The 20,990-nt window shown below is 34.3% G+C and overlaps 1 protein-coding gene across 1 annotated transcript; it reads left to right on the top strand.

Annotated features, from left to right (window-relative positions):
• The first annotated feature begins 16,740 nt into the window (after positions 1 to 16,740).
• Positions 16,741 to 19,730, top strand: LOC136208231 (receptor-like protein kinase FERONIA). Its single transcript, XM_065999027.1, has one exon. The coding sequence runs from the start codon at positions 16,915 to 16,917 to the stop codon at positions 19,486 to 19,488; it is 2,574 nt and encodes an 857-aa protein (XP_065855099.1). The 5' UTR covers positions 16,741 to 16,914; the 3' UTR covers positions 19,489 to 19,730.
• The last annotated feature ends 1,260 nt before the right edge of the window (positions 19,731 to 20,990 follow it).

Here is a 20,990-nt window from a genome sequence, read left to right as displayed (position 1 = left end):
TACATCTGATCGGTTAGTGACCAATCAACGAGAGTTTGACCATTTTGAATTAAAAATTAGGACATACAATACACTCAATTAACATAAAATTATAATACTACCCTTTAGTATATATGTAGAGCTAAAGAGTAGTATTGTATATGTTAATTGAGTGTATGATGGGTCTAAATTTCTAATTTAAAATGGTTAAACTCACGTTGACTGATCAAATATACTAAATTATTGATTCATCTTTACTTGAAGTGTATTTTTTGGACAAAATGAAATTTAGGTACCAAAGTGTGAATTATGGTAAAGTTTAGGTACCATTAGTGTAATTTACTTATCAAACCCGCATTGACCGATTATTGACCGGTAAAATATACTAAATTGTCCGGTCATCGTTAGTTCAGGTATATTTTCGAGACAAAATGTAATCTAGGTACCAAAGTGTGAATTAGGGTAAAGTTCAGGTACTATTGGTGTAATTTACTCCAAATTGATTTTAGAGAGAGAAAAATTAAGAAAGATGAGAGAGAAGAGAGAAACAATAATAATAAAAAATTTAAAAAATAGAGAAGATAGTATAATTGATTTTTATTTTTTATTTTAGGGTACGTTTGTGATAATTAGATAATAGAAGAGGTTAATTTATAAAATAAATAAATATAAGGACTAAATTAACTTTTTTCTCTTTGACTTTTAACACCGTTAGTCAATTTGGTATGTTTTTGCTAACGGAATGAACCTCCATGTACCATTTTATAAACTTTTAAACCACAAGGTGTTGAAACACCTTTCCACATGATTTTGATTTGACAAAATTATTTAACAAGAATTAAATCTCCATGATAAAAATATTGTAACACATTAAATTTAAATGCTTTGATTTATTTATACTAATGTGTTTGTTCAATGTTGAGTTATTCAATTTAAAAGACATTAAGTTAAAAGGCCCAAAGGCCCACATGAGAAAGTCAAGCCCAAGTCAACGGATGAAAGCCACACGACCCAAGCAGATCAAAACGCAGCTCAAGCTGAATGAAACGCAAGCCCAGCAACGAGAAGGATCGAGAAGCCTTCGACCAAAAGCTTCAAGAAGAAGCTGTTGAGTTGTGCAATAAGAAAGTCAGGTCAGCGGCTGACCTGAACAAACTTAAAGACAAAGTATTTCTACTTTGGGTAAAGTTCAGAAGACACAGGAAGCTGTCTGGAAGACTTTTCCATTAATGTGGAAACATTCTATCCAGCCTGACGAAAAGCTGTTGAGCACTATCGAAGACAGAAGATACAAGAATTTGATTGGCCAAGGACGCTGAGCACGTATTGAGTGAAAGCGACAGGAAGCCGTTTCCCTCCAACAGTTATTTTGAAATTCGAAATCACCGGTGCATCAAGTGTCACTATAAATAGGCCACTGAAACGCTTCATTTGATGCAGATCTTCAATCAAGTCGAAATGATGACCAAATTGATATTCGAAGTTCTGTGAGAAAAGCAAAGCAAATCTTACACCAATTACAATTCTGTGTAAAAGTCTAGAGTGATCTTATTCATCTAAAGTGTCTTAGCAATTGTTGTTTAGGACAAACAAACACTTATCATTTCTAGAAGTATAGAAAGGAGAAGTTGAGTACTCGGTCATAGTACTCAGCGGTTGAAATAGGATTGAGTAGAGGAATAGAGGAAGGTACTCTTGTATACTCAGTTGCTATTGTAAAAGGTTTGTACTCTACCTTTAAAGAGCTCAGTAGAGGATTCTGAAAAGCTCGGAAGGAATTCCGGGGACTGGACGTAGGCGGAGCGGCCGAACCAGGATACGTCTGCTGAGTAATATCTTTCTAACCCTTAACTCCTTTATATCTTGCTTGCTTAAATACTGCCTAGTAAAACACTAAAACGAACACACGCTGAGTTGAGTGAACTGAGAACCTGAGTTCAGGAATAGAGTTAAGTGTTATTTCCTAACTCAAGGATAGAAACAGACTTAGTCACTAATTGACTAAGCTTGTGTCTAAAACTACTTAGCACCACTGTGCTTAAAGACTAAGTTAAAGTCTTTTAAGAAAAGAAGCCAGCCTTAACGGAAATTTTTTTTAAATAGTTCCTAACCCCCCTTGGAACTAATATTGTCACGTTACACGGGACCACACAAGGGTGTCGATCAAAAACAGGTATAACCACAAGGTTTATTTTTGTACTTTTCCTAAACATTAATTCCTTATTTATCTACATATTGAATCTATATGGTAAAAAATTAAATCAATTACTGCGTGTACATACCGCATGTCAAAAATTGTGTCATGTGGCAAAAAAAAAATTTAACAAATCAATTAATTTTCCATCCAAAATTGGTTTAATGTCACTTATAAAGTACTTCAACAAAAAAATGTTACCAAAATGATATGGCAAAATTTTGGATACCACAAAAGTCAAATATGAGTATAATTCTCAATCTTCTAAAAATCGGCCAAGGCGGCCACCTAGGCGGGGATTTTTAGAACACCGTTCCGATTTTCACTAATCGGGCGGTATAAATCGGTTGACCGATTTTTGGCGGTTTCAAGCGGTCCTAGGCGGTCCCATGCGGCTTCCAGGCGGTTCTAGGCGGCTCCCAGACGACCTTTTTGAAAAAATTGGTCCTTAAATTTTATGTCAACTTTTTTAATTTTTAAAAAAAAATATTAAATAACAAAAAAATTTAAAAAAACATTAAACTATTAAATTTATTTTTAAGAATATTAATTTTATTTTATTTTGACACATTTTGTTATAGATATTATTTTACTGATCTATTTGTTATTTTTTTAAGGACATTAATATAAATAATATTAAAATATGTATGTTTTTTATCCTAAATATTTTATATTATTATTTTTACATAGTATAATTCATATATTAATGGTATTTATATAATATTTTATTTAATAAAAAATAAATAAATATAAAAAATACGAATCCGATTAATCCCGATTAATCGCCGATTAATCACCGATTAATCAGTAAGGGCCCTCTACGCCCGACTAGCGCCTAGTGTCTTTTACAACCTTGATAATTCTTAAATCAACCCTCAATCTATATTCAAAAAATCTTGAATACCACAAAAACCAAATATGAGTGTAATTTTTAATTTAACCATCAATTTATATTCAAAAAATCAACTGGACCTCTTTTGAGTTTAAAATATTAATTATTTGTACCCTCTAAACTTTTTGTATAAATATCACAATTGGTTGCAAAATTACAATTAAATCAGTGGATTAATATACCCAGCCCCAATTTCACACTTCCAGCCCCGAAAAAAGACGTAACAGCCCTTTAACCAAAAATTAAAAATTCCAAACCCTCCCAAACTCTCTCAAACTCTCCCAAATACATTTTGATCCGAAATTAAAGACAACACGTTTGATGGAGAGTAATCCGTTATCACCGGGAAGAGACGAGAGTGACGCTGTCCCTGAAGTCGAGGTATTTTTCCGATTAAACTTCCATTTAATTCTGTAATTTTTTTTAAAAAAAAAATTCTGGTTCGGGGCTCGGGCGTGTGAGCATCACGCCTCACCATGTGGTGGGGCGTTTGAACATTACGCCCCACCACATGGTGAGACGTGATGCTCACACGCCCCACCATGAGGTGAGGCGTGATGTGCATACGCCCCACCATGAGGTGGGGCGTAATGTTCAAACGCCCCACCACATGGTGAGGCGTGATGCTCATACGTCCCACCACATGGTGAGGCGTGATGCTCACATTGTGAATCCCATTACTCTGTATTGTGATAACAATGGAGCCATTGCACAAGCAAAGGAACCACGGTCTTATAATGCATCCAAACATTATCTCAAGCGATATCATCTCATTAGGGAGATCATAGCCAGAGGAGATGTGAGAATAGAAAAGGTGCCCACTGAGGACAACGTTGCAGATCGGTTGACCAAGCCATTACCACAAAGAGCTCACGATAGACATCTTAGTTCTTCTGGTATTAGTTTCAGGAACAATTGGCTTTAGTCCAAGTGGGAGAATATTGGAGTTTAGTGTCCTAAAGACAATTGTTTTGGGATATTAATATTAATGAATAAATTGTTTATTTGATCATTTGTTTAATCAGATATATAACATTAAAATGTAACTATATATAACGGCAATAATCTTTCATAAAGAAAGTAACCCTAAGTTTATTTAAGTAGTTATAAAGTGTTCATACAAGCATGAAGTGAGACTGTACTTTATAATAGACCAATAAACTTAAAGTAAACCCAAATCAAGTAATATGTTATAAGGGTTGGCATATTACTGTTGAGACTTGCATGTAACAGTGTTTTCTGTCGAGACAGAAAGCTGATCTCACAAGCTTTAGATATTCGGATATCTGACAGTTACATGGATCCGGTGAAGGAGTTCATTAGGATTGGGACCCGACTTGAGATAACAGAATGGATTGATTTATCTAATGTGTCAATTTTTCATCTCATTGGTGTTAGTAGGTATAACTAATCCTCAGACTCAAACATTCGTTAATCAGTAATTCTGGATTATGGAGTCTGGTACTTTGATTCTGTGCGAGAACGATCCAATAGGTGAGAGCCTAGGGTGTGTGAGAGCAGGGTTGGGTATCACACAAAGTGATTGCAGAATGGTTAACGTTAGAGTAGAAATGAACATTTCACTTAACTTATCTTTTCAGAGTAAATTCAACCTGTACAAGTAAAACCGGACTCTTCGGTATATGTAACCTTGACACATTCCATGGTTATAAGGAATTGACCGACAAGATATAGTTGATGAAGGATCATATTATACTGTACCTAATACAGAAAGGTTAACGTCAGTTATCAACCTGACTTCTTAATTGCTCTGGGGGAATATCATATGTTCTGCTAGTAACAGCTCGCGACGGTATTCCGTTATATACATGTTGGAATTAATGGTGATGAATAATTTCAAAGGATATATACGGCTAGTGGCAATAAAGAACCTAATGGGTCGCATATGGGACTTGGAATCGGAGGACGAAAATGTAATTAGTAAAGACACACTATATGGGCCGAAATTTATATAGATATTAGGGGATAAATTAATTTGATTAATAATTATAATTTGATTATAATTATGGATTAAATTAAAAGATTATCTGATAATATTAAATTTGAAGTTTTTATGTGATTGGAACTCTAATTAATTGTCCCTAACATTAATTGATTATTAATTTGATTAATAATAATTATCTAAATATAATTAGTTATTGTTTTGATAATATTAAAGTGTTTATTTAATTATCTAATTAGGAATCCTATTTAGAATAAGATTCCAATTAATTAAATTCCTAACACAACTGGGATTAAGGTTTTGAGGAGTCTATAAATAGACCCCCTAACCCCAGATTTCGGCCAACCCTATTCAGGAGAGTAAGGAATCGTTCCGTCGCCGTCTCGGCTAATTACTTTAATTTCTTACTCTCTCTTTGATCTCATATCGATTTCTGTTAGAGGCAATCATTGCGATTGCTATTCATTGAAGGTTGATTACTGATTATCTTTTGTTTTGTGTTGAATCAAACGTTCGTGGTTCACGAGTTGATAATAACAAGTTGTGGGCAATTCGTTTGCAACGGTAGACAGTTCATCAGTAAAGGTATTACTTTCTATCCCTCTTTATATGAAATAACAATTAACAGATCTTGGAAAAGGGAAATAGATAAAATAAATAAAATTTTATTATTCCGCTATGCCTAGGCTTGTCTATTTTCCTACATTGGTATCAGAGCCTATGTTAATCTGTTATTTCATATATGTAAATAAAAGAGTTTTTCAATCAGATTGAATAGATTTATTATTAGGTTAAATTAATTAATCGATTAGTTCAATTAACCTAACGATAAATAAATTTTGATTACTTGTTAATTAAAATTGATTATGCATAGTTCCTGATTATTTCGGTTGATAATTGTTTTAAGCAAAACCTAAAAGTTTTATAGTTAGATAATTAAAACGTTTTGTTTTATTAAATCTAAAAGATAAAAATGTTTTAATATTCTGAAAATTGTTTTGAAACTGTTTTAGAACAATTATATATATATTTATATTTAAAATAAAATAAATAAATAAATACGAACAGCCGTTCGGAGTCGCTGCCGCGAGGAAGCAACCCCGAGCGGCTGTCGGGGTTGGTTGCTGCCTTGCGCAGCAACCAACAGTGGGGGCCCCGTTGCTGTAACAGCAGCGGTTCCCCTGCGACTTGCTGCTGCCGCGAGGCAGCAACTGTTACGGAGGGCGGGCCGATTAAATCGGCCCGACCCGAAGGGTACCGTTTTAAAAATTGTTTTTAAAAGCAGGCTCGAGTTTTAAATATATATATATGTATATGTTTCAGAATATAATAATTTGTTTTGATTATCAAAATCAATTTATTTAAAAGTTTGTTTTACCTAAATATTTGATATAAGTAATTCAAAGTATTAAATGAATTAAATGAATTATTCGGATAGACAGGTTGTTTGTCTTAAGAGTCAGAATCTCATTAAAGCCATCTTGAGGCTTCGTCCTGCCTTCGATTCTCTTACCTTCTCCCATATTTATAGGGAGCAAAACCGCGTGGCGGATCGCTTGGCAGCTGCTGGGCATGGGGGGATGTTAGGTGTTTCTACCCTTTCTGTTACCTTCTCTTCTTGAGGATAGGATTGGGGCCAGTCTTCCTAGACTGATCCCGGGTTAGGTTTTTGTTTGTTTGTTTTTTCTTCCCTTCTTACAAAAAAAAATGAATTATTCGAATTAATTAGGATATGCATAATTGAAATTGGATGAAAATTAATTTAAGTTGTTAATTTGATTAACTTAAATATTACATAAATAGTTTGTGTAATCAACCAATTAAATTTAATTGAGTCTATGCATGTTTGGCATTATGGACATATTAGACCCTCTTTAATAGTTATTTAGTCTTTTGGTATTTAAATAGGACCTGCGTGTCCTGCCTTCTCTTACTCTCTATTGTATTTCTCTTCTCATCCAAATCCCTTCAAGTAAATTGAAGTTTCTTTGAAATTGAATATTGTTGTAATTCAAGGCGCCAAAGAGAAGACGGAGGACCCAAAGAGAAATATGTAATAGTTAGTATTTCCCTAGGGTGACCCTTTATTCCATTTCTGGCTCAACGGAATAAACTTAGAGATATGTCCATAATTGTCAATGTTGAATGTATGAATGTTTGATATGTGCTAAAGCAAATCAAGACTAAGTTAGATTATGAGACTTAAATAAAATCCCTCACTAATCAAAAGTTAAGTAAATAAGTAAGTTATTAAAATCGGTTGCCCCTCCCTAATATTATAATTCAGTCGGCAGTACTGGGGGCCTTTGGGTTGTTGAGTAAACTCAAGCTCGGGGTCTTATGGTAACACCTGAATTATTGAAAAATCGCTTTTCACGAATATGGGGTAATGCTTGAATTAGGATAGAATAATTGGATGGGTAAACTCATGTTGTTCTAACCTAATGGGCAATATGGTTGGGATTGATAGACGACACATATCAGTTACTAATGTAGTTAGTAACCCAACAACCTAGAAATCACATGTTTGATGTGATTGATTACATGAATCTACCTAATGAATGAAACTAGCTTGTTGAGTAAACTCAAGGTGAAATTTCAGGAGTTAGGATTCTAGCTCACTAAAGGAATTGTGAATATCCTTCGAATTAATATAGAGGGTTATTAATTTGGTAAAATAGTGGGATCAATTTAAAACATAAAAGTCCAGCGTATTTAAATTGTAAATGAATTAAACAAATGAATAACATCCATCACTTTTCTCACTCTCAGGTTAATTTTACTCTAAAAACAATCATGTCGAAAACCGATCTAAGAAATATCCTTACCGATAACAAGTTGAATGGTTCAAACTTCACCGACTGGTATCGCAACCTCAAAATCGTTTTGAACTTCGATAAGGTAGGGTATGTACTTGATACACCGATACCCTCTATCCCGACTTTTAATGCACCCATCAAAAGGATCAAAGCTTACTTGAAGCATAGGGCTGATGATAATCACGCAAGAAGCATTGTACTTGCATCTATGCCACTGGAATTGAAAAGGCAACATAAGGAGATGGATGCCTATTCCATGGTCGCACACCTAAAAGAATTGTTTGGGAATCAAATTCGGTGCGAGCGCTACAAAATAACGAAGCAACTATATAGATGCAAGATGCAAGAGGGCAAGTCTGTTATGACACATTGTGTCAGGATGATTGGCCTTATTACCAAGTTTTCTAGTATTGGAGATGCGATGGATCATGAACTAAGTGTAGACTTACTTCTTCAATCCCTCCCCGAGAGTTATTCACAGTTCATCATGAACTACCAAGTGAGTGGCTTGCAAACCTCTCTTGAAGAGCTTGCAAATATGCTCGAGACGGTCGAGCCCAATATAAAAGAAAACAAGGAAATACTGGCCCTTGCTACCGAGGGATCAAAAAAGAGGAAAGGGAATCCTCCCAATCCTAACTATCCCAATAATGGCGAGGGGGCCATGCCCACCGAAACAAAGGGGATGCAAGTCAAGAAGCCCAAAGGGGAATGCTACTTCTGTGGTGAAGATGGACATTGGAGGAGAAATTTCAAGGAGTACCTAGCTTCTCTCAAGAAGGGAATGAACGGTGCTGCAACTTCTGGTATGTTCTATATTGAAATTAACTCAATTTTGCAGTCTGAATCTTGGGTATTAGATACCGGATGTGGATCTCATATTTGTATGAATATGCAGGAACTAAAACAGACTAGAGAATTGAAGAAAGGAGACATAAACTTGCGAGTTGGAAATGGTGCAAGGGTTGCCGCACTCGCAATTGGAAACTATGATCTACATCTACCATCAGGACTTGTAGTAGTGTTAAGGAACTGTTTGTATATTCCGGATATGTCTCGTAACATTCTTTCTATTAGCTGTCTAGTAGAAGATGGCTTTCATGTTTCAATTAAGAACAATAATTGCGAATTTTATAGAAACAAAGTTTTCTATTTTTCAGGAATATCATTGAATGGGATTTATGTTTTGAATGATAAAGTTTCTGCTTTCACAATTAATACCAAAAGACTTAGATTAGATAACTCAACTTACTTGTGGCATTGTCGTTTAGGCCATATAAACCAGAGACGTATGCTTAAGCTACATCAAGATGGGCTTATAGACTCAATTGATTGTGAATCGATGGGAACGTGTGAGTCATGTTTAAAAGGAAAAATGACAAAGACACCCTTTAGCAATAAAGGTCAGCGTGTATCAGACACTCTAGGATTAATACATTCAGATGTATATGGTCCTATGTCAGTCCAAGCAAGAGGAGGATTCAGATACTTCATTAGCTTCATCGATGATCATACCAGATATGGTTACATCTATTTGATGAGGCACAAGTCAGAAGCTTTTGAGAAATTCAAATGCTTCAAGAATGAAGTTGAGAATCAAACAGGAAAGACTATCAAAATACTTCGATCTGATTGAGGTGGAGAATATCTTTCTGAAGAATTTATGAGTTATCGCACCTTACTAGATATGGTACGATCCATGATGAGCACCACTTCTCTTCCAAAATCATTCTGGGGCTATGCCTTAGAAACTACCCTATTTACCTTAAACCGAGTTCCAACCAAATCCGCAAGTTCCACACCATTCGAACTGTTCGTTGGTAGAAAACCCATCTTCTCTTTCATGAGAATATGGGGATGTTCAGCATACGTCAAACGTATTGTGTCAGATAAATTAGATCCCAAATCTGACAAGTGTTTCTTCATTGGATACCCAAAGGAAACTATGGGATATTACTTTTATCATCCAGATGACCAAAAGGTAATAGTATACAAACACGCAGTGTTTCTATAGAAAGAGTTTCTGGAAGAAACACAGAATGGAAGCGTGATTGAACTTGAGGAAGTTCAAGAGGAATCACATGTTGAAAACGCGGAAGAAGTTAAACCCGAACCCGTTTCACTAGATGAAACACAAGTGTCATATCCCACTCGTAGGTCTCAAAGAATTCGTGAACTCCCAGTTAGATATGGTTTTCTAGTGGGAGATGACGAACTGGTTCCCGTGTTAGACGATGAACCCGAAACCTAAGAAGAAGCTCTTACTAGTCCAGAATCTAAAGCATGGCTTGAAGCCATGAATTCTGAAATGGACTCCATGTATACTAACCAAGTGTGGACCTTGGTTGATCCACCCGAAGGGATAAAACCCATTGGGTGCAGATGGATCTTCAAGAAGAAGACAGACATGGATGGAAAGGTTAATACCTACAAAGCTAGGTTAGTAGCGAAAGGATATCGTCAAAGGCAAGGTGTTGACTATGACGAGACTTTCTCTCCAGTAGCCATGTTCAAATCCATCAGAATATTTCTTGCAATTGCCGCTCATTTTGATTATGAGATTTGGCAAATGGATGTGAAAACAGCTTTCCTAAATGGAAACCTACTTGAGGATGTATCCATGATGCAACCTGAAGGTTTCACATCGAAGAATGCAACCAAGGTTTGCAAACTTCAAAGGTCCATTTATGGACTCAAGCAAGCATCTAGAAGATGGAACAAACGTTTTGATGAAACCATAAAACAATTTTGTTTCGAACAAAACTCAGAAGAGGCTTGTGTTTACAAGAAGACAAGTGGGAGCTTAGTCGTTTTCTTAGTACTATATGTTGATGATATACTACTTATGGGAAACGATGTTGCGATATTGCAAACAGTAAAAGTTTGGTTATCGAGTAATTTCTCCATGAAGACTTGGGAGAAGCAGCCTACATCTTAGGGATTAAGATCTATCGGGATAGATCAAAGAGACTGCTTGGACTATCCCAGTCTACATATATTGACAAAGTCCTAAAGCGTTTCGACATGCATGAATCGAAAAGAGGTAACTTACCAATGGTCCATGGTGTCAAGTTATCTAATGTTCAATGTCCTAAAACGGACAGTGACAAGAATCGCATGGCTGTAATTCCTTACTCCAGCGCGGTTGGTTCGATCATGTATGTTATGCTTTGCACTAGACCTGATGTGGCATTCGCATTGAGTATGACGAGCCGATATCAAGGGAATCCAGGATTCGATCACTGGATTGCAGTCAAGAACATTCTTAAGTATCTTAAAAGAACTAAAGACATGTTCCTCATATATGGACAAGGAGAATTGAAAATTGAAGGATATTCAGATGCTAGTCATCTGACTGATGAAAATGATTATAGATCCCAATCAGGATACCAGTTCATCCTGAATGGAGGTTCAGTTAGTTGGAAGAGTTCCAAGCAAGGAAGCGTTGCTTCCTCGTCAACTGAATCAGAGTACATCGCAGCTGCAGAAGCGGCAAAGGAGGCTGTTTGGATTAGGAAGTTCATAACAGAATTAGGAGTGGTGCCTGACATTGTGAATCCCATTACTTTGTACTGTGATAACAATGGAGCCATTGCACAAGCAAAGGAACCACGGTCTCATAATGCATCCAAACATTATCTCAAGCGATATCATCTCATTAGGGAGATCATAGCCAGAGGAGATGTGAGAATAGAAAAGGTGCCCACTGAGGACAACGTTGCAGATCCGTTGACCAAGCCATTACCACAAAGAGCTCACGATAGACATCTTAGTTCTTCTGGTATTAGTTTCAGGAACAATTGGCTTTAGTCCAAGTGGGAGAATATTGGAGTTTAGTGTCCTAAAGACAATTGTTTTGGGATATTAATATTAATGAATAAATTGTTTATTTGATCATTTGTTTAATTAGATATATAGCATTAAAATGTAACTATATATAACGGCAATAATCTTTCATAAAGAAAGTAACCCTAGCTTATTTCGCTCAAGATCTCTCGCTGTCCCTTAGCAGGTCCGACAAGGTTGGCTTCAATGCTTGGCACACTTAGAAAACATGACATTCGTGGTCTCCCATGTTTACAGGGAAGGCAATCAGGCGGCTGATGCCTTAGCCAACTACGGTAGAACTGCGTCTAGCACCTACTGGTGGGATTCTGTCCCTAATTTTTGTTCAGCTTTTTTTTTGTAGACTCGAGTGGATGGTCTGCGTACCGATTCGCCTAGACTTAAGACACGTTTCTTTTTTATCTGTAATTCTTTTCCGTTCTCTTTAATATATTCGGCTCTGAGCTCGTGGGCTTTCAGGGGGTGCCAACCTCATTGGGATGCCATGTATCCGCTGCTTGGAAGTCTGCTTTCAAAAAAAATATACACATCCACTAGTGATAAATATTTTGGGCCCCCTTACAGCCTGAGCCCTAGGTCAGGGCACTCCATTATAAATGTTTAATAATAATTAGCAATTATAATATATATAAACAATGATATAAAAATAATTAGTATAATAATTCTGAATAATGTATCAAAATAGGACTATGGTTTTTGGGAAAGTATCAATTTAGGCTCCATGTACAAAATAACACTAATATAGGCTTAACGTTAAAAAAGTACCAATTTAGGAATCGATAACGAAGCGAGACACGTCATTGATGTTACTCCGTTAAGTTCTGTTAATTGTACATGGAAGGAGAAATCATAACTTAACGGAGCAATATGAATGACGTGTCCAATCCGCTCTCGATGCCTAAATTGATACTCTTTTTTAAACGTTAAGCCTATATTGGTACTATTTTGTACGCGGAGCCTAAATTGATACTTCGCCAAAAACCATAGGTCTATTTTGATACCTTATCCCTAATAATTAAACTTTATATGTTCCGTGTTCCAATAGATTAGCATATTGACTATGTACGTAGATAAATTTAGTCAAAATATCTTATAATGTAACCGATTTAACCCCTAAAATATAATGTTTAGAATGAATTTTACTTTACACAAAGACATGTAGATAAAAATAATAAGAAAATGGAAAATTCTTCTCAATAAAAATGGACATCCAGAGGTGACATCTCCAATCTTATTTCCATAAATATGCATTTTGTTCATAATGAATTGTTATGATGCGAGCAATGAATTCTCTTATCTATACTATATATAATAGCGGAAGCAGAGAGAAATGAGGAAAAATATTTTAGATGCATTTTTTTTTATGATTGTCAATGTAGGAAAAAATCAAAATAAAAAAGATTTAATTAATTAATAATAACATATTTATACTTATAATATATTAATTAATTATTAGCCCATTAATTAAAGTAATAAAAGAAAGTAAAAGTTACAAGAAGATGAAAAAACACAAAGCAAAGAAAATCCAAAAGTCACAAATAAACTTATATATAAAGCATGATATATAGTATTCCACCACTATATTCATTGGTAATGATAGAGAGTATTCCACCAGTATATTCATTGATAATCGAAAATCAAGGTCTTCCCCGACCTTTAATTTTGGTGATGTATTAGTTTTGGTTTTTATACTCTTATAATATAGTTTTATAATTTTGTTCTTGCTTTAAATAATATAGTCTTATAACTTTGTTTTTATTTCATTGAGAACTCAGATCTATTTAGGGGCGATTTCTATTGATAAACTATATTTAATAGCATTTTCTTCAAGAATTTTGAGAATTTAGACTTTGATATCTCCAATTGAAGAAATCTGGTAGAAATAGAAGATGCATGGACAACCAAAATCGGAAAACGCAAAGGTGTAAAAATTACAAGAAATCCTTACGTTTCTGAAGGTAATTATTCAATTTTGTTTTTATATGTTGTAGTTATTTTATTCTCAGTTGCGTTGTTGCTTTATTTTTATAAAACAATAGTTGTTATAGTTTCATCTTTCAAAGATAAAGTCAATTTCTGTCATTACCTAGGTTCCATACTTTTCGTTATCTTATCCATATTTTTTTTATTTATCTTTTTTTTCAAAATGATATCTCCAATTGAAAAAATTCGACAGAAATAGAAGATACATGAAAAATTAAAATCAGGGAATGCAAAAGTTGTCAAAAATTACAAGAAAACTTTATGTTTCGGAAGGTAATTATTCGATTTTTTTATATGTTCTAGCTATTTTGTTCTCATTTGTGTTGTTGTTTTATTTTTATAAAACAATAGTTGTTATAGTTTCATCTTTCAGAGATGAAATTCCATTTTTGCTGTTACCCAGATTCGATACCTCTCACTATCTTATGCAAATCTTCATGTTTCTGAAGGCAATTATTCGATTTTTTTTATATATTGTAGTTATTTTGTTTTCATTTGCGTTGTTGCTTTATTTCTATAAAACAATAGTTGTTATAGTTTCAAATTTCAGAGATGAAATTCCATTTCTGCCGTTACCTAGGTTCCATAACTCTCGCTACCTTATCTATGTTTTCTTTTCTATTTTTTTTTCAAAATGACTAAAATAAAGATTTTGTACATTTGCATTCTTTTTTAGTATATGTTGCTAGATGGAATCCTTTCGATTATTAACTCTAACTAAAATTTAGATTTTCGGCTTTATATGAACTTAATTATTAGGTTTAATTCAAATTCAGAACCTGGTGAAGTCCAGTATTTTTTTTTAATTTGAATTTATCTAACTGATATATTGTATTTTTTATTTTATATATTTTGGTACGAATAGATATAAAGTTTCATACAATAGTTGTTCACTGAAATTGGAGACATATATTAAAGAAAATAATTAAAGATGTATTGAAATATTATACTTACAATGATGTTTATTTCAATTATAAATTATGTTATATCATTATTATTATTATTATATCATCAAGAAGTTATTTTTCCCCCAATCATTTAGACAGAGAGATTGTAAGTGTCCAATACACTTAAGATTGAGATAATTATTTTTGCAACATTGGCCTATATAGTTTTTAACCATTATATCGTGGTTTGTAAAAAATTGTTCGTATTTGAATAGTTTTTAACATATGAAAATAAAACATGATCATCAGACAAGTTGTTGGAAAATATTAATTAAAAATATTATTATTTGAATTCTTCAATTTCTCAAATACTGATCATAAGGATTCAAACTAATAGAATTAATTTTATATATTAATTATAAAACGTTTTTTTGGTACTGAGTGGTTACAATTGCGATTTAATTATATTTAACTAAACTTAATTTATGGACTTAATATTTCATTAAGAAAAAATAAAAAATTTAATTAATGGGCAAAAAATATTTCCCCTCTTTATATGCCTATATCTTGACATTCTTTCTTACTTTCGGAAAAAAAGAGAGAGAAAGATAATTCTCTCCTAATTGTCTTTTTCATCTCTTCATTTTTGTTTTATGTTCCTTTGTTTGTTTCATATTCTTGTTTACAAAATTAAAAAATCTATAATTATTAGAAAATATTAATGAAGCGAAAGAAGTGATATTTGCGAGCGTGACTGTTATTTTATAAGTGAAAGAATGAAGAACAAATTGATATTGAATGTCTAAATTAGATATTACGAGATGAAAATAGGAGAAATCATCACCTTAAGCTAATTTCAATTGTCTAATGAATAATTGAATTCGAATACTTGGTAATCATGAAATTTCATCAAGAAAAATGATTATTATTAAGATGAATTTGTGACTAATTTTTATGAATTTTTTTAGATGTAATTGAATTTGTTTAAAGCAAATGCTAAATGGATATATGTAACATCTTGAATTGATAAAGTCTTTTCATGTGCACCATTAATAATTTATAGCATAATATACTAACGTTACTTCCATTTCAATATATATTAATTCTTTTGTATCTTATATATATTATTTAATTTTAATTGTAGTTTAATTCAATTTTTTAATTTTCATTGTATCTTAATATATTTCTTAATTAATCTCCTATTTTATTATTATTATTATCATTGTTTTATAGAAATCCATTTAAATTTTTTGAAAATCATTCATTAAATTTTATAAAAATAAATAAATCGTTCACCTTTAAGTAAAATTCCATATAAAAATTAATCAATTTTTTATTTTCAATATTAATTTAATATGATTTGAATTTCAATAAAAAATATATGTATATATTAATTTGAAATATATATAATATAAATTATTTTTATATTATAATATAAAATTACTCAAAATAAAATATATCATTTTATTTATTTATCTAAATTATATAAAAACTTTATATCTGGTGCGATGCACGGATTTTCGACTAGTATATCTTCATTCAAAGTCTTTATAACTCTATGTAAAGTAGACTTTCATAAAAGAATAGAATCTCTACTTTATTGAAAAACAGTTTTTTCAAACAACAAACAGCACACCAAACAACATATAAAACAAACGGATTTGAAGTTTAGTCTTGAACACATACACATATTTTCCTATCCCTGTTTGGTAAAGAGTGTTTTGGGATAAAAAGAGCGGTTTTGATCAACTTTAGCGGTTTGACCACTGAAACTGCTGATTGGAGTGTTTGGGATGAAAACGTTAATTTAGAAAAAGCTCCTTTTAGGAGCTTTTTCAATTAGCGTTTTGCAATATTAAAATTAATGGACTTTTTTAGCCCTAATTATTTTATGTATATTTTTATGTATTAAAAAAAGAAATGCCTTTATTCGTCTTTTTGCACAAACCGCTATTATCAATCAGCTAATTTTTACCAAACAGGTCTACACAAACAGCTAGTAAAATCAGCTAATGTAATCAGCTAACACCTAATGTAATCCGCTAACAGCTAATTCCCAAACAGGGAGTGTTTTTGTTCAACTCCGTTTAATGTAATAATCCTTTAATAAACAATAACAAAAAAAAAAGGTGAAAATAGGATCAATAAACCATGATGACAAGTACCAAGAAAAACATGCCCAGTAACGAAGGGCCCTCTATCCGTGAGAAAGCTTGCAAAGGACATTATCAATCTCCAAGTCTCCCACTATAGTCTATCAAGAACGACTCAAAAATTGAAATTTAATCACTTTCTCATTTGTAATTCTGCAATAAATATCTGAAATCAGGTATTATAATCATCCTCCACCAATGAATCATCTCTCCATGTTTATCCTTCTCCTTTTTCTCCATCATATTCCCCTCGTCTTCTCTTATTACAATGCCACTGATTCCATTCTTTTCAACTGCGGCTCCGCACAGAGCACTGTTGCTCCTGATGGCCGGACTTGGGCTGCTGATTTCCGCTCAAAGTTTGGTCCTTTTGGTGACTCTAATAACAAACCAATAGCTGCTGAGGCCCTTAACCAAGGCACCTCTACACCTTCTATACCTTATATGACTGCCCGAACCTCCCGGTCCGGGTTCACATACAACTTTCCTGTCACCTCCGGCCAAAAGTTCGTCCGACTTTACTTTTATCCTTCTGATTATTCAGGAGGATTCGAAAGGAACAAAGATCGGTTCGATGTTAGAGTCGGAGCCTACACTTTTCTCCGCAACTTCAGTGCTTCTCTTTTCGCTGGTAACTGGACGGAAGAAACTTTCATCAAAGAATACTGTGTAAATGTTGCGGAAGAACAGAGTTTGAACATCACTTTTACCCCTTTTCTGAATGACTCCTACGCTTTTATTAATGGGATAGAGATCTTGTCAATGCCGTCGAATCTTTATCACACCCTGCCAGATGATGATCAAGGGGTTAAATTCGTCGGGGAAAAGAGGAGTTTAAGAGTCCAAAACCACACTGCGCTTGAAACTGTTTGTAGATTAAACGTTGGTGGAAGCTTCATTAAACCCGAAGATGACACTGGAATTTACAGAGAATGGAAAGATGATCTTAGTTATCTTGATTCCATCAGCAACGTTACAAGTAATCCAGTTGCTAATCTAAGTTATTCGAAGATTCAACAATTTGTAGCACCTGATGATGTGTATCTCTCAAACCGATTTCTGGGATCGGAGACTATGGAGAATTTGACATGGGGTGTACTTGTTCATCCAGGATATACCTATCTGGTTAGACTCCATTTCTGTGAATTCTACAAGACCGTGAAAGTGAACGAAAGGCGATTCGATATCTTTGTAGACAATAAAACTGCTGAGATCGGTGTTGATATTGTTGAATTAACCGGTGGTAGCCTTATTCCTATTTATAAGGATTACTTGGTGACTGCTGGAAATAAAGGAGAGACTCAGGATTACAAGATTATCATTACTATACGACCAAATCCGAAAAGTTTGTTTCCTGAAGCTTTCTTGAATGGTATGGAAGTTCTCAGATTAAATGACTCCGATGGTAACCTTTCCGGACCAAATCCGGAACCAAGTTTCTCTCCGGAACCAGCTATAGCCCCAGCTCAACCATTGCCAGCATCCAACAAGTCCAACACTAACAAAACGTTGCTAATTGCTGCAATTGGAGGGTTAGTGATTGGTGTTTTGATTATTCTCTTGGTGTCTTGCCTCGTCGTGAAGAAGTTCAGGACGGGGAAGAAGCATTCGTATGCTCGATTATTCTCCTGCTGCAGACGCCTGAGCTCTCAAAAGGGGCAGTCTACGAGATCAAAAGCTTCCTCGCTTCCACAAGAACTATGCCGCAGCTTTTCTCTATACGAAATCAAAGCTGCAACGAACAACTTCGACAAGAGTCTCATAATCGGCGAGGGTGGTTTTGGGAATGTTTACAAAGGCGAAATCGATGATGCAACAACCCTGGTTGCAATCAAGCGCTTGAATCAGGATTCCAAACAAGGGGTTCATGAATTCAAAACGGAGATCGAGATGCTTTCCCAGCTCCGACATGTACATCTTGTACCTCTAATCGGTTACTGCACAGACGAATCCGAAATGATCCTCGTATATGATTATATGATCAATGGAACGCTTCGAGAGCATCTGTACGATAACATCAAGGATCCACTTCCATGGAAGAAGAGGCTAGAGATTTGCATTGGCGCTGCACGCGGATTAGACTACCTTCACACAGGCGCAGCGCATACCATAATTCACCGAGATATCAAGACGAACAATATCTTGTTAGACGAACATTTGATTGCGAAAGTCTCAGACTTCGGATTGTCAAGAATATGTTTAAGCAACACAGCAGTTAGTACAATGGTGAAGGGAACATGGGGGTATTTGGATCCAGAATATGCTCGACGCAATCAATTAACAGAAAAGTCTGATGTTTACTCATTTGGGGTAGTGTTGTTTGAAGTATTATGTGCTCGGAAACCACTGAACAATAAGTTGGATGAGGCACAACGGAACCTGGCGAATTGGGCGAGAAAATGCATCGAAAATGAGACGATTTATGACATAATTGATCCGTATTTGATGGGGAAAATATCAGCAGATTGTTTTAATAAGTTTGTAGAGATTGCAGAGAGTTGCATTCGAGATAATGGGATTGAACGACCATCTATGCATGATGTAAAGGAGAAGCTAGAGTTTACATTGGAGCTACAAAAAGCTGCAGATGCCGAGAAGAAGGGGATTGATGATCCAGTGTATCCGGAGGTATCATTTTGTGCTCCCAGATATGATTTCAGTAGAGTTGAAGCAAGTAGTACGAGTTTTTCTGGAGTCACCGATAGTTATTGCTTTGAATCGGGTACTCGTTCTGCATTCTCCTCGGATGCCACCAAGTCTGCACCTGCGTAGCTCATCATATTTTGAAAATTGTATAATGTTGTGTGTTGCCGTAGAATCTCTTGTACATAATTGTTAAATGGTGATGTTTGTTTTTGCTATGGTGTTTGTTAGTGGTGGAACTAGAACCAATATTCGGTTCGAGTTAAACATCTTCAATATTTCTTTTACGAGTGATGTTAAATGCGTGTCAAATTTTGAATATAATAGAAATATCGATGGAACTTTTCATCGATAATATAGATTTTCCTTAATTCTCACAATGGATCCTTACTCGTGTGACTTCATCTTTGACTTTCGTGTCTTCATTCTTATACTTCCTATTCTTACTTGGGTATTAAAAAAGAAATCATATTTTTCTTATTATACTTTAAAAACATATAATATTAACTCTTTTAGGAGATTTTACTGTATACCAACGCAACACGTTATTTGTATGTCAGACCAATAATTTACCGTTTGTTTGGCACATAGTTGTTAACGGATTGCTGTTGTCGTTAGGTATTTGATGTTGTTGTTGTTTGCTATTAATTGATTGATAACTGGATCCAGTTTGTTTGCCGAAATATATTGGGTGAGAGATAAGGCCGGTCCTGACATCTTATGGGCCCTAGGCAAAATAAGAGATAAGAAGTCATTAATACGATATCTAATTGGTGCAGTAAATGTTGATCTAAAAGATTAACACCATGACTTCGTTAAATAGCTCTATGATCCTTTACATCATCCAACATTCCTTCAACGCCAACTCAAGTACTAAGATACCGAGATCCCATGGACACAAATGGCAACATGCTAGGCTAATTCGAAGTTCGACCGACAAACGGATGCCTGCCTGGGCTCTTTGAATAAAAAACAAAGAAAGTTTATGGATGAAATCACTAAGCAACAACTCGTTTCATCATGGTCATGTCCAAGAGTCCATGAACATTCTCTAATCGAATACGCAACATAAGTGGCAGTTGTTAGGGAAAAATTGAAGGAAGCTAGAGAAGCTAAGAAACATCGAGACAAGCAAAGCTATTTGTAGTGGCCTACTTCTGGCCATTACTAATAATCCAATCAACTAGATTTGACCAAACTATTTGTGACGACATATCGTGCAGATTGTTACAAATCTGTAATTGTAACAGATTGAAAAATAGCCAGTTACAATTAGGGCGTTAGTAATGACGTTTTTTCTACCAGTGAGGAGAAATTTTACAATACTCGGACTACATACTCCCTTAGTTATTATACTTGAATTTTTTTTTTTTTGTTATACTCTAGATAACTCTAACATCGAATTTTTTACCCATATATTTATAATGAACGTCATATTCCAAGAGTATTATATATATATTTTTTTAAGAAAGTAAACTCTAATATTACGTAAAGATTAAAACAATTTTTATATTTCATAAAATAAAGAGGACCAAATATTGGATACTTAATATATGGATGTGTTATCCTTAACATCTATAATCAAAATATCATCCACATTTGCTTTTTTTTTTTTTTTTTTTTTTAATAAA

Source organism: Euphorbia lathyris, chromosome 1 (genome assembly GCF_963576675.1).
Source record: "Euphorbia lathyris chromosome 1, ddEupLath1.1, whole genome shotgun sequence".
NCBI classification, from domain to species: Eukaryota; Viridiplantae; Streptophyta; class Magnoliopsida; order Malpighiales; family Euphorbiaceae; genus Euphorbia; species Euphorbia lathyris.
This window is presented reverse-complemented; position numbering and strand designations above follow the sequence as displayed.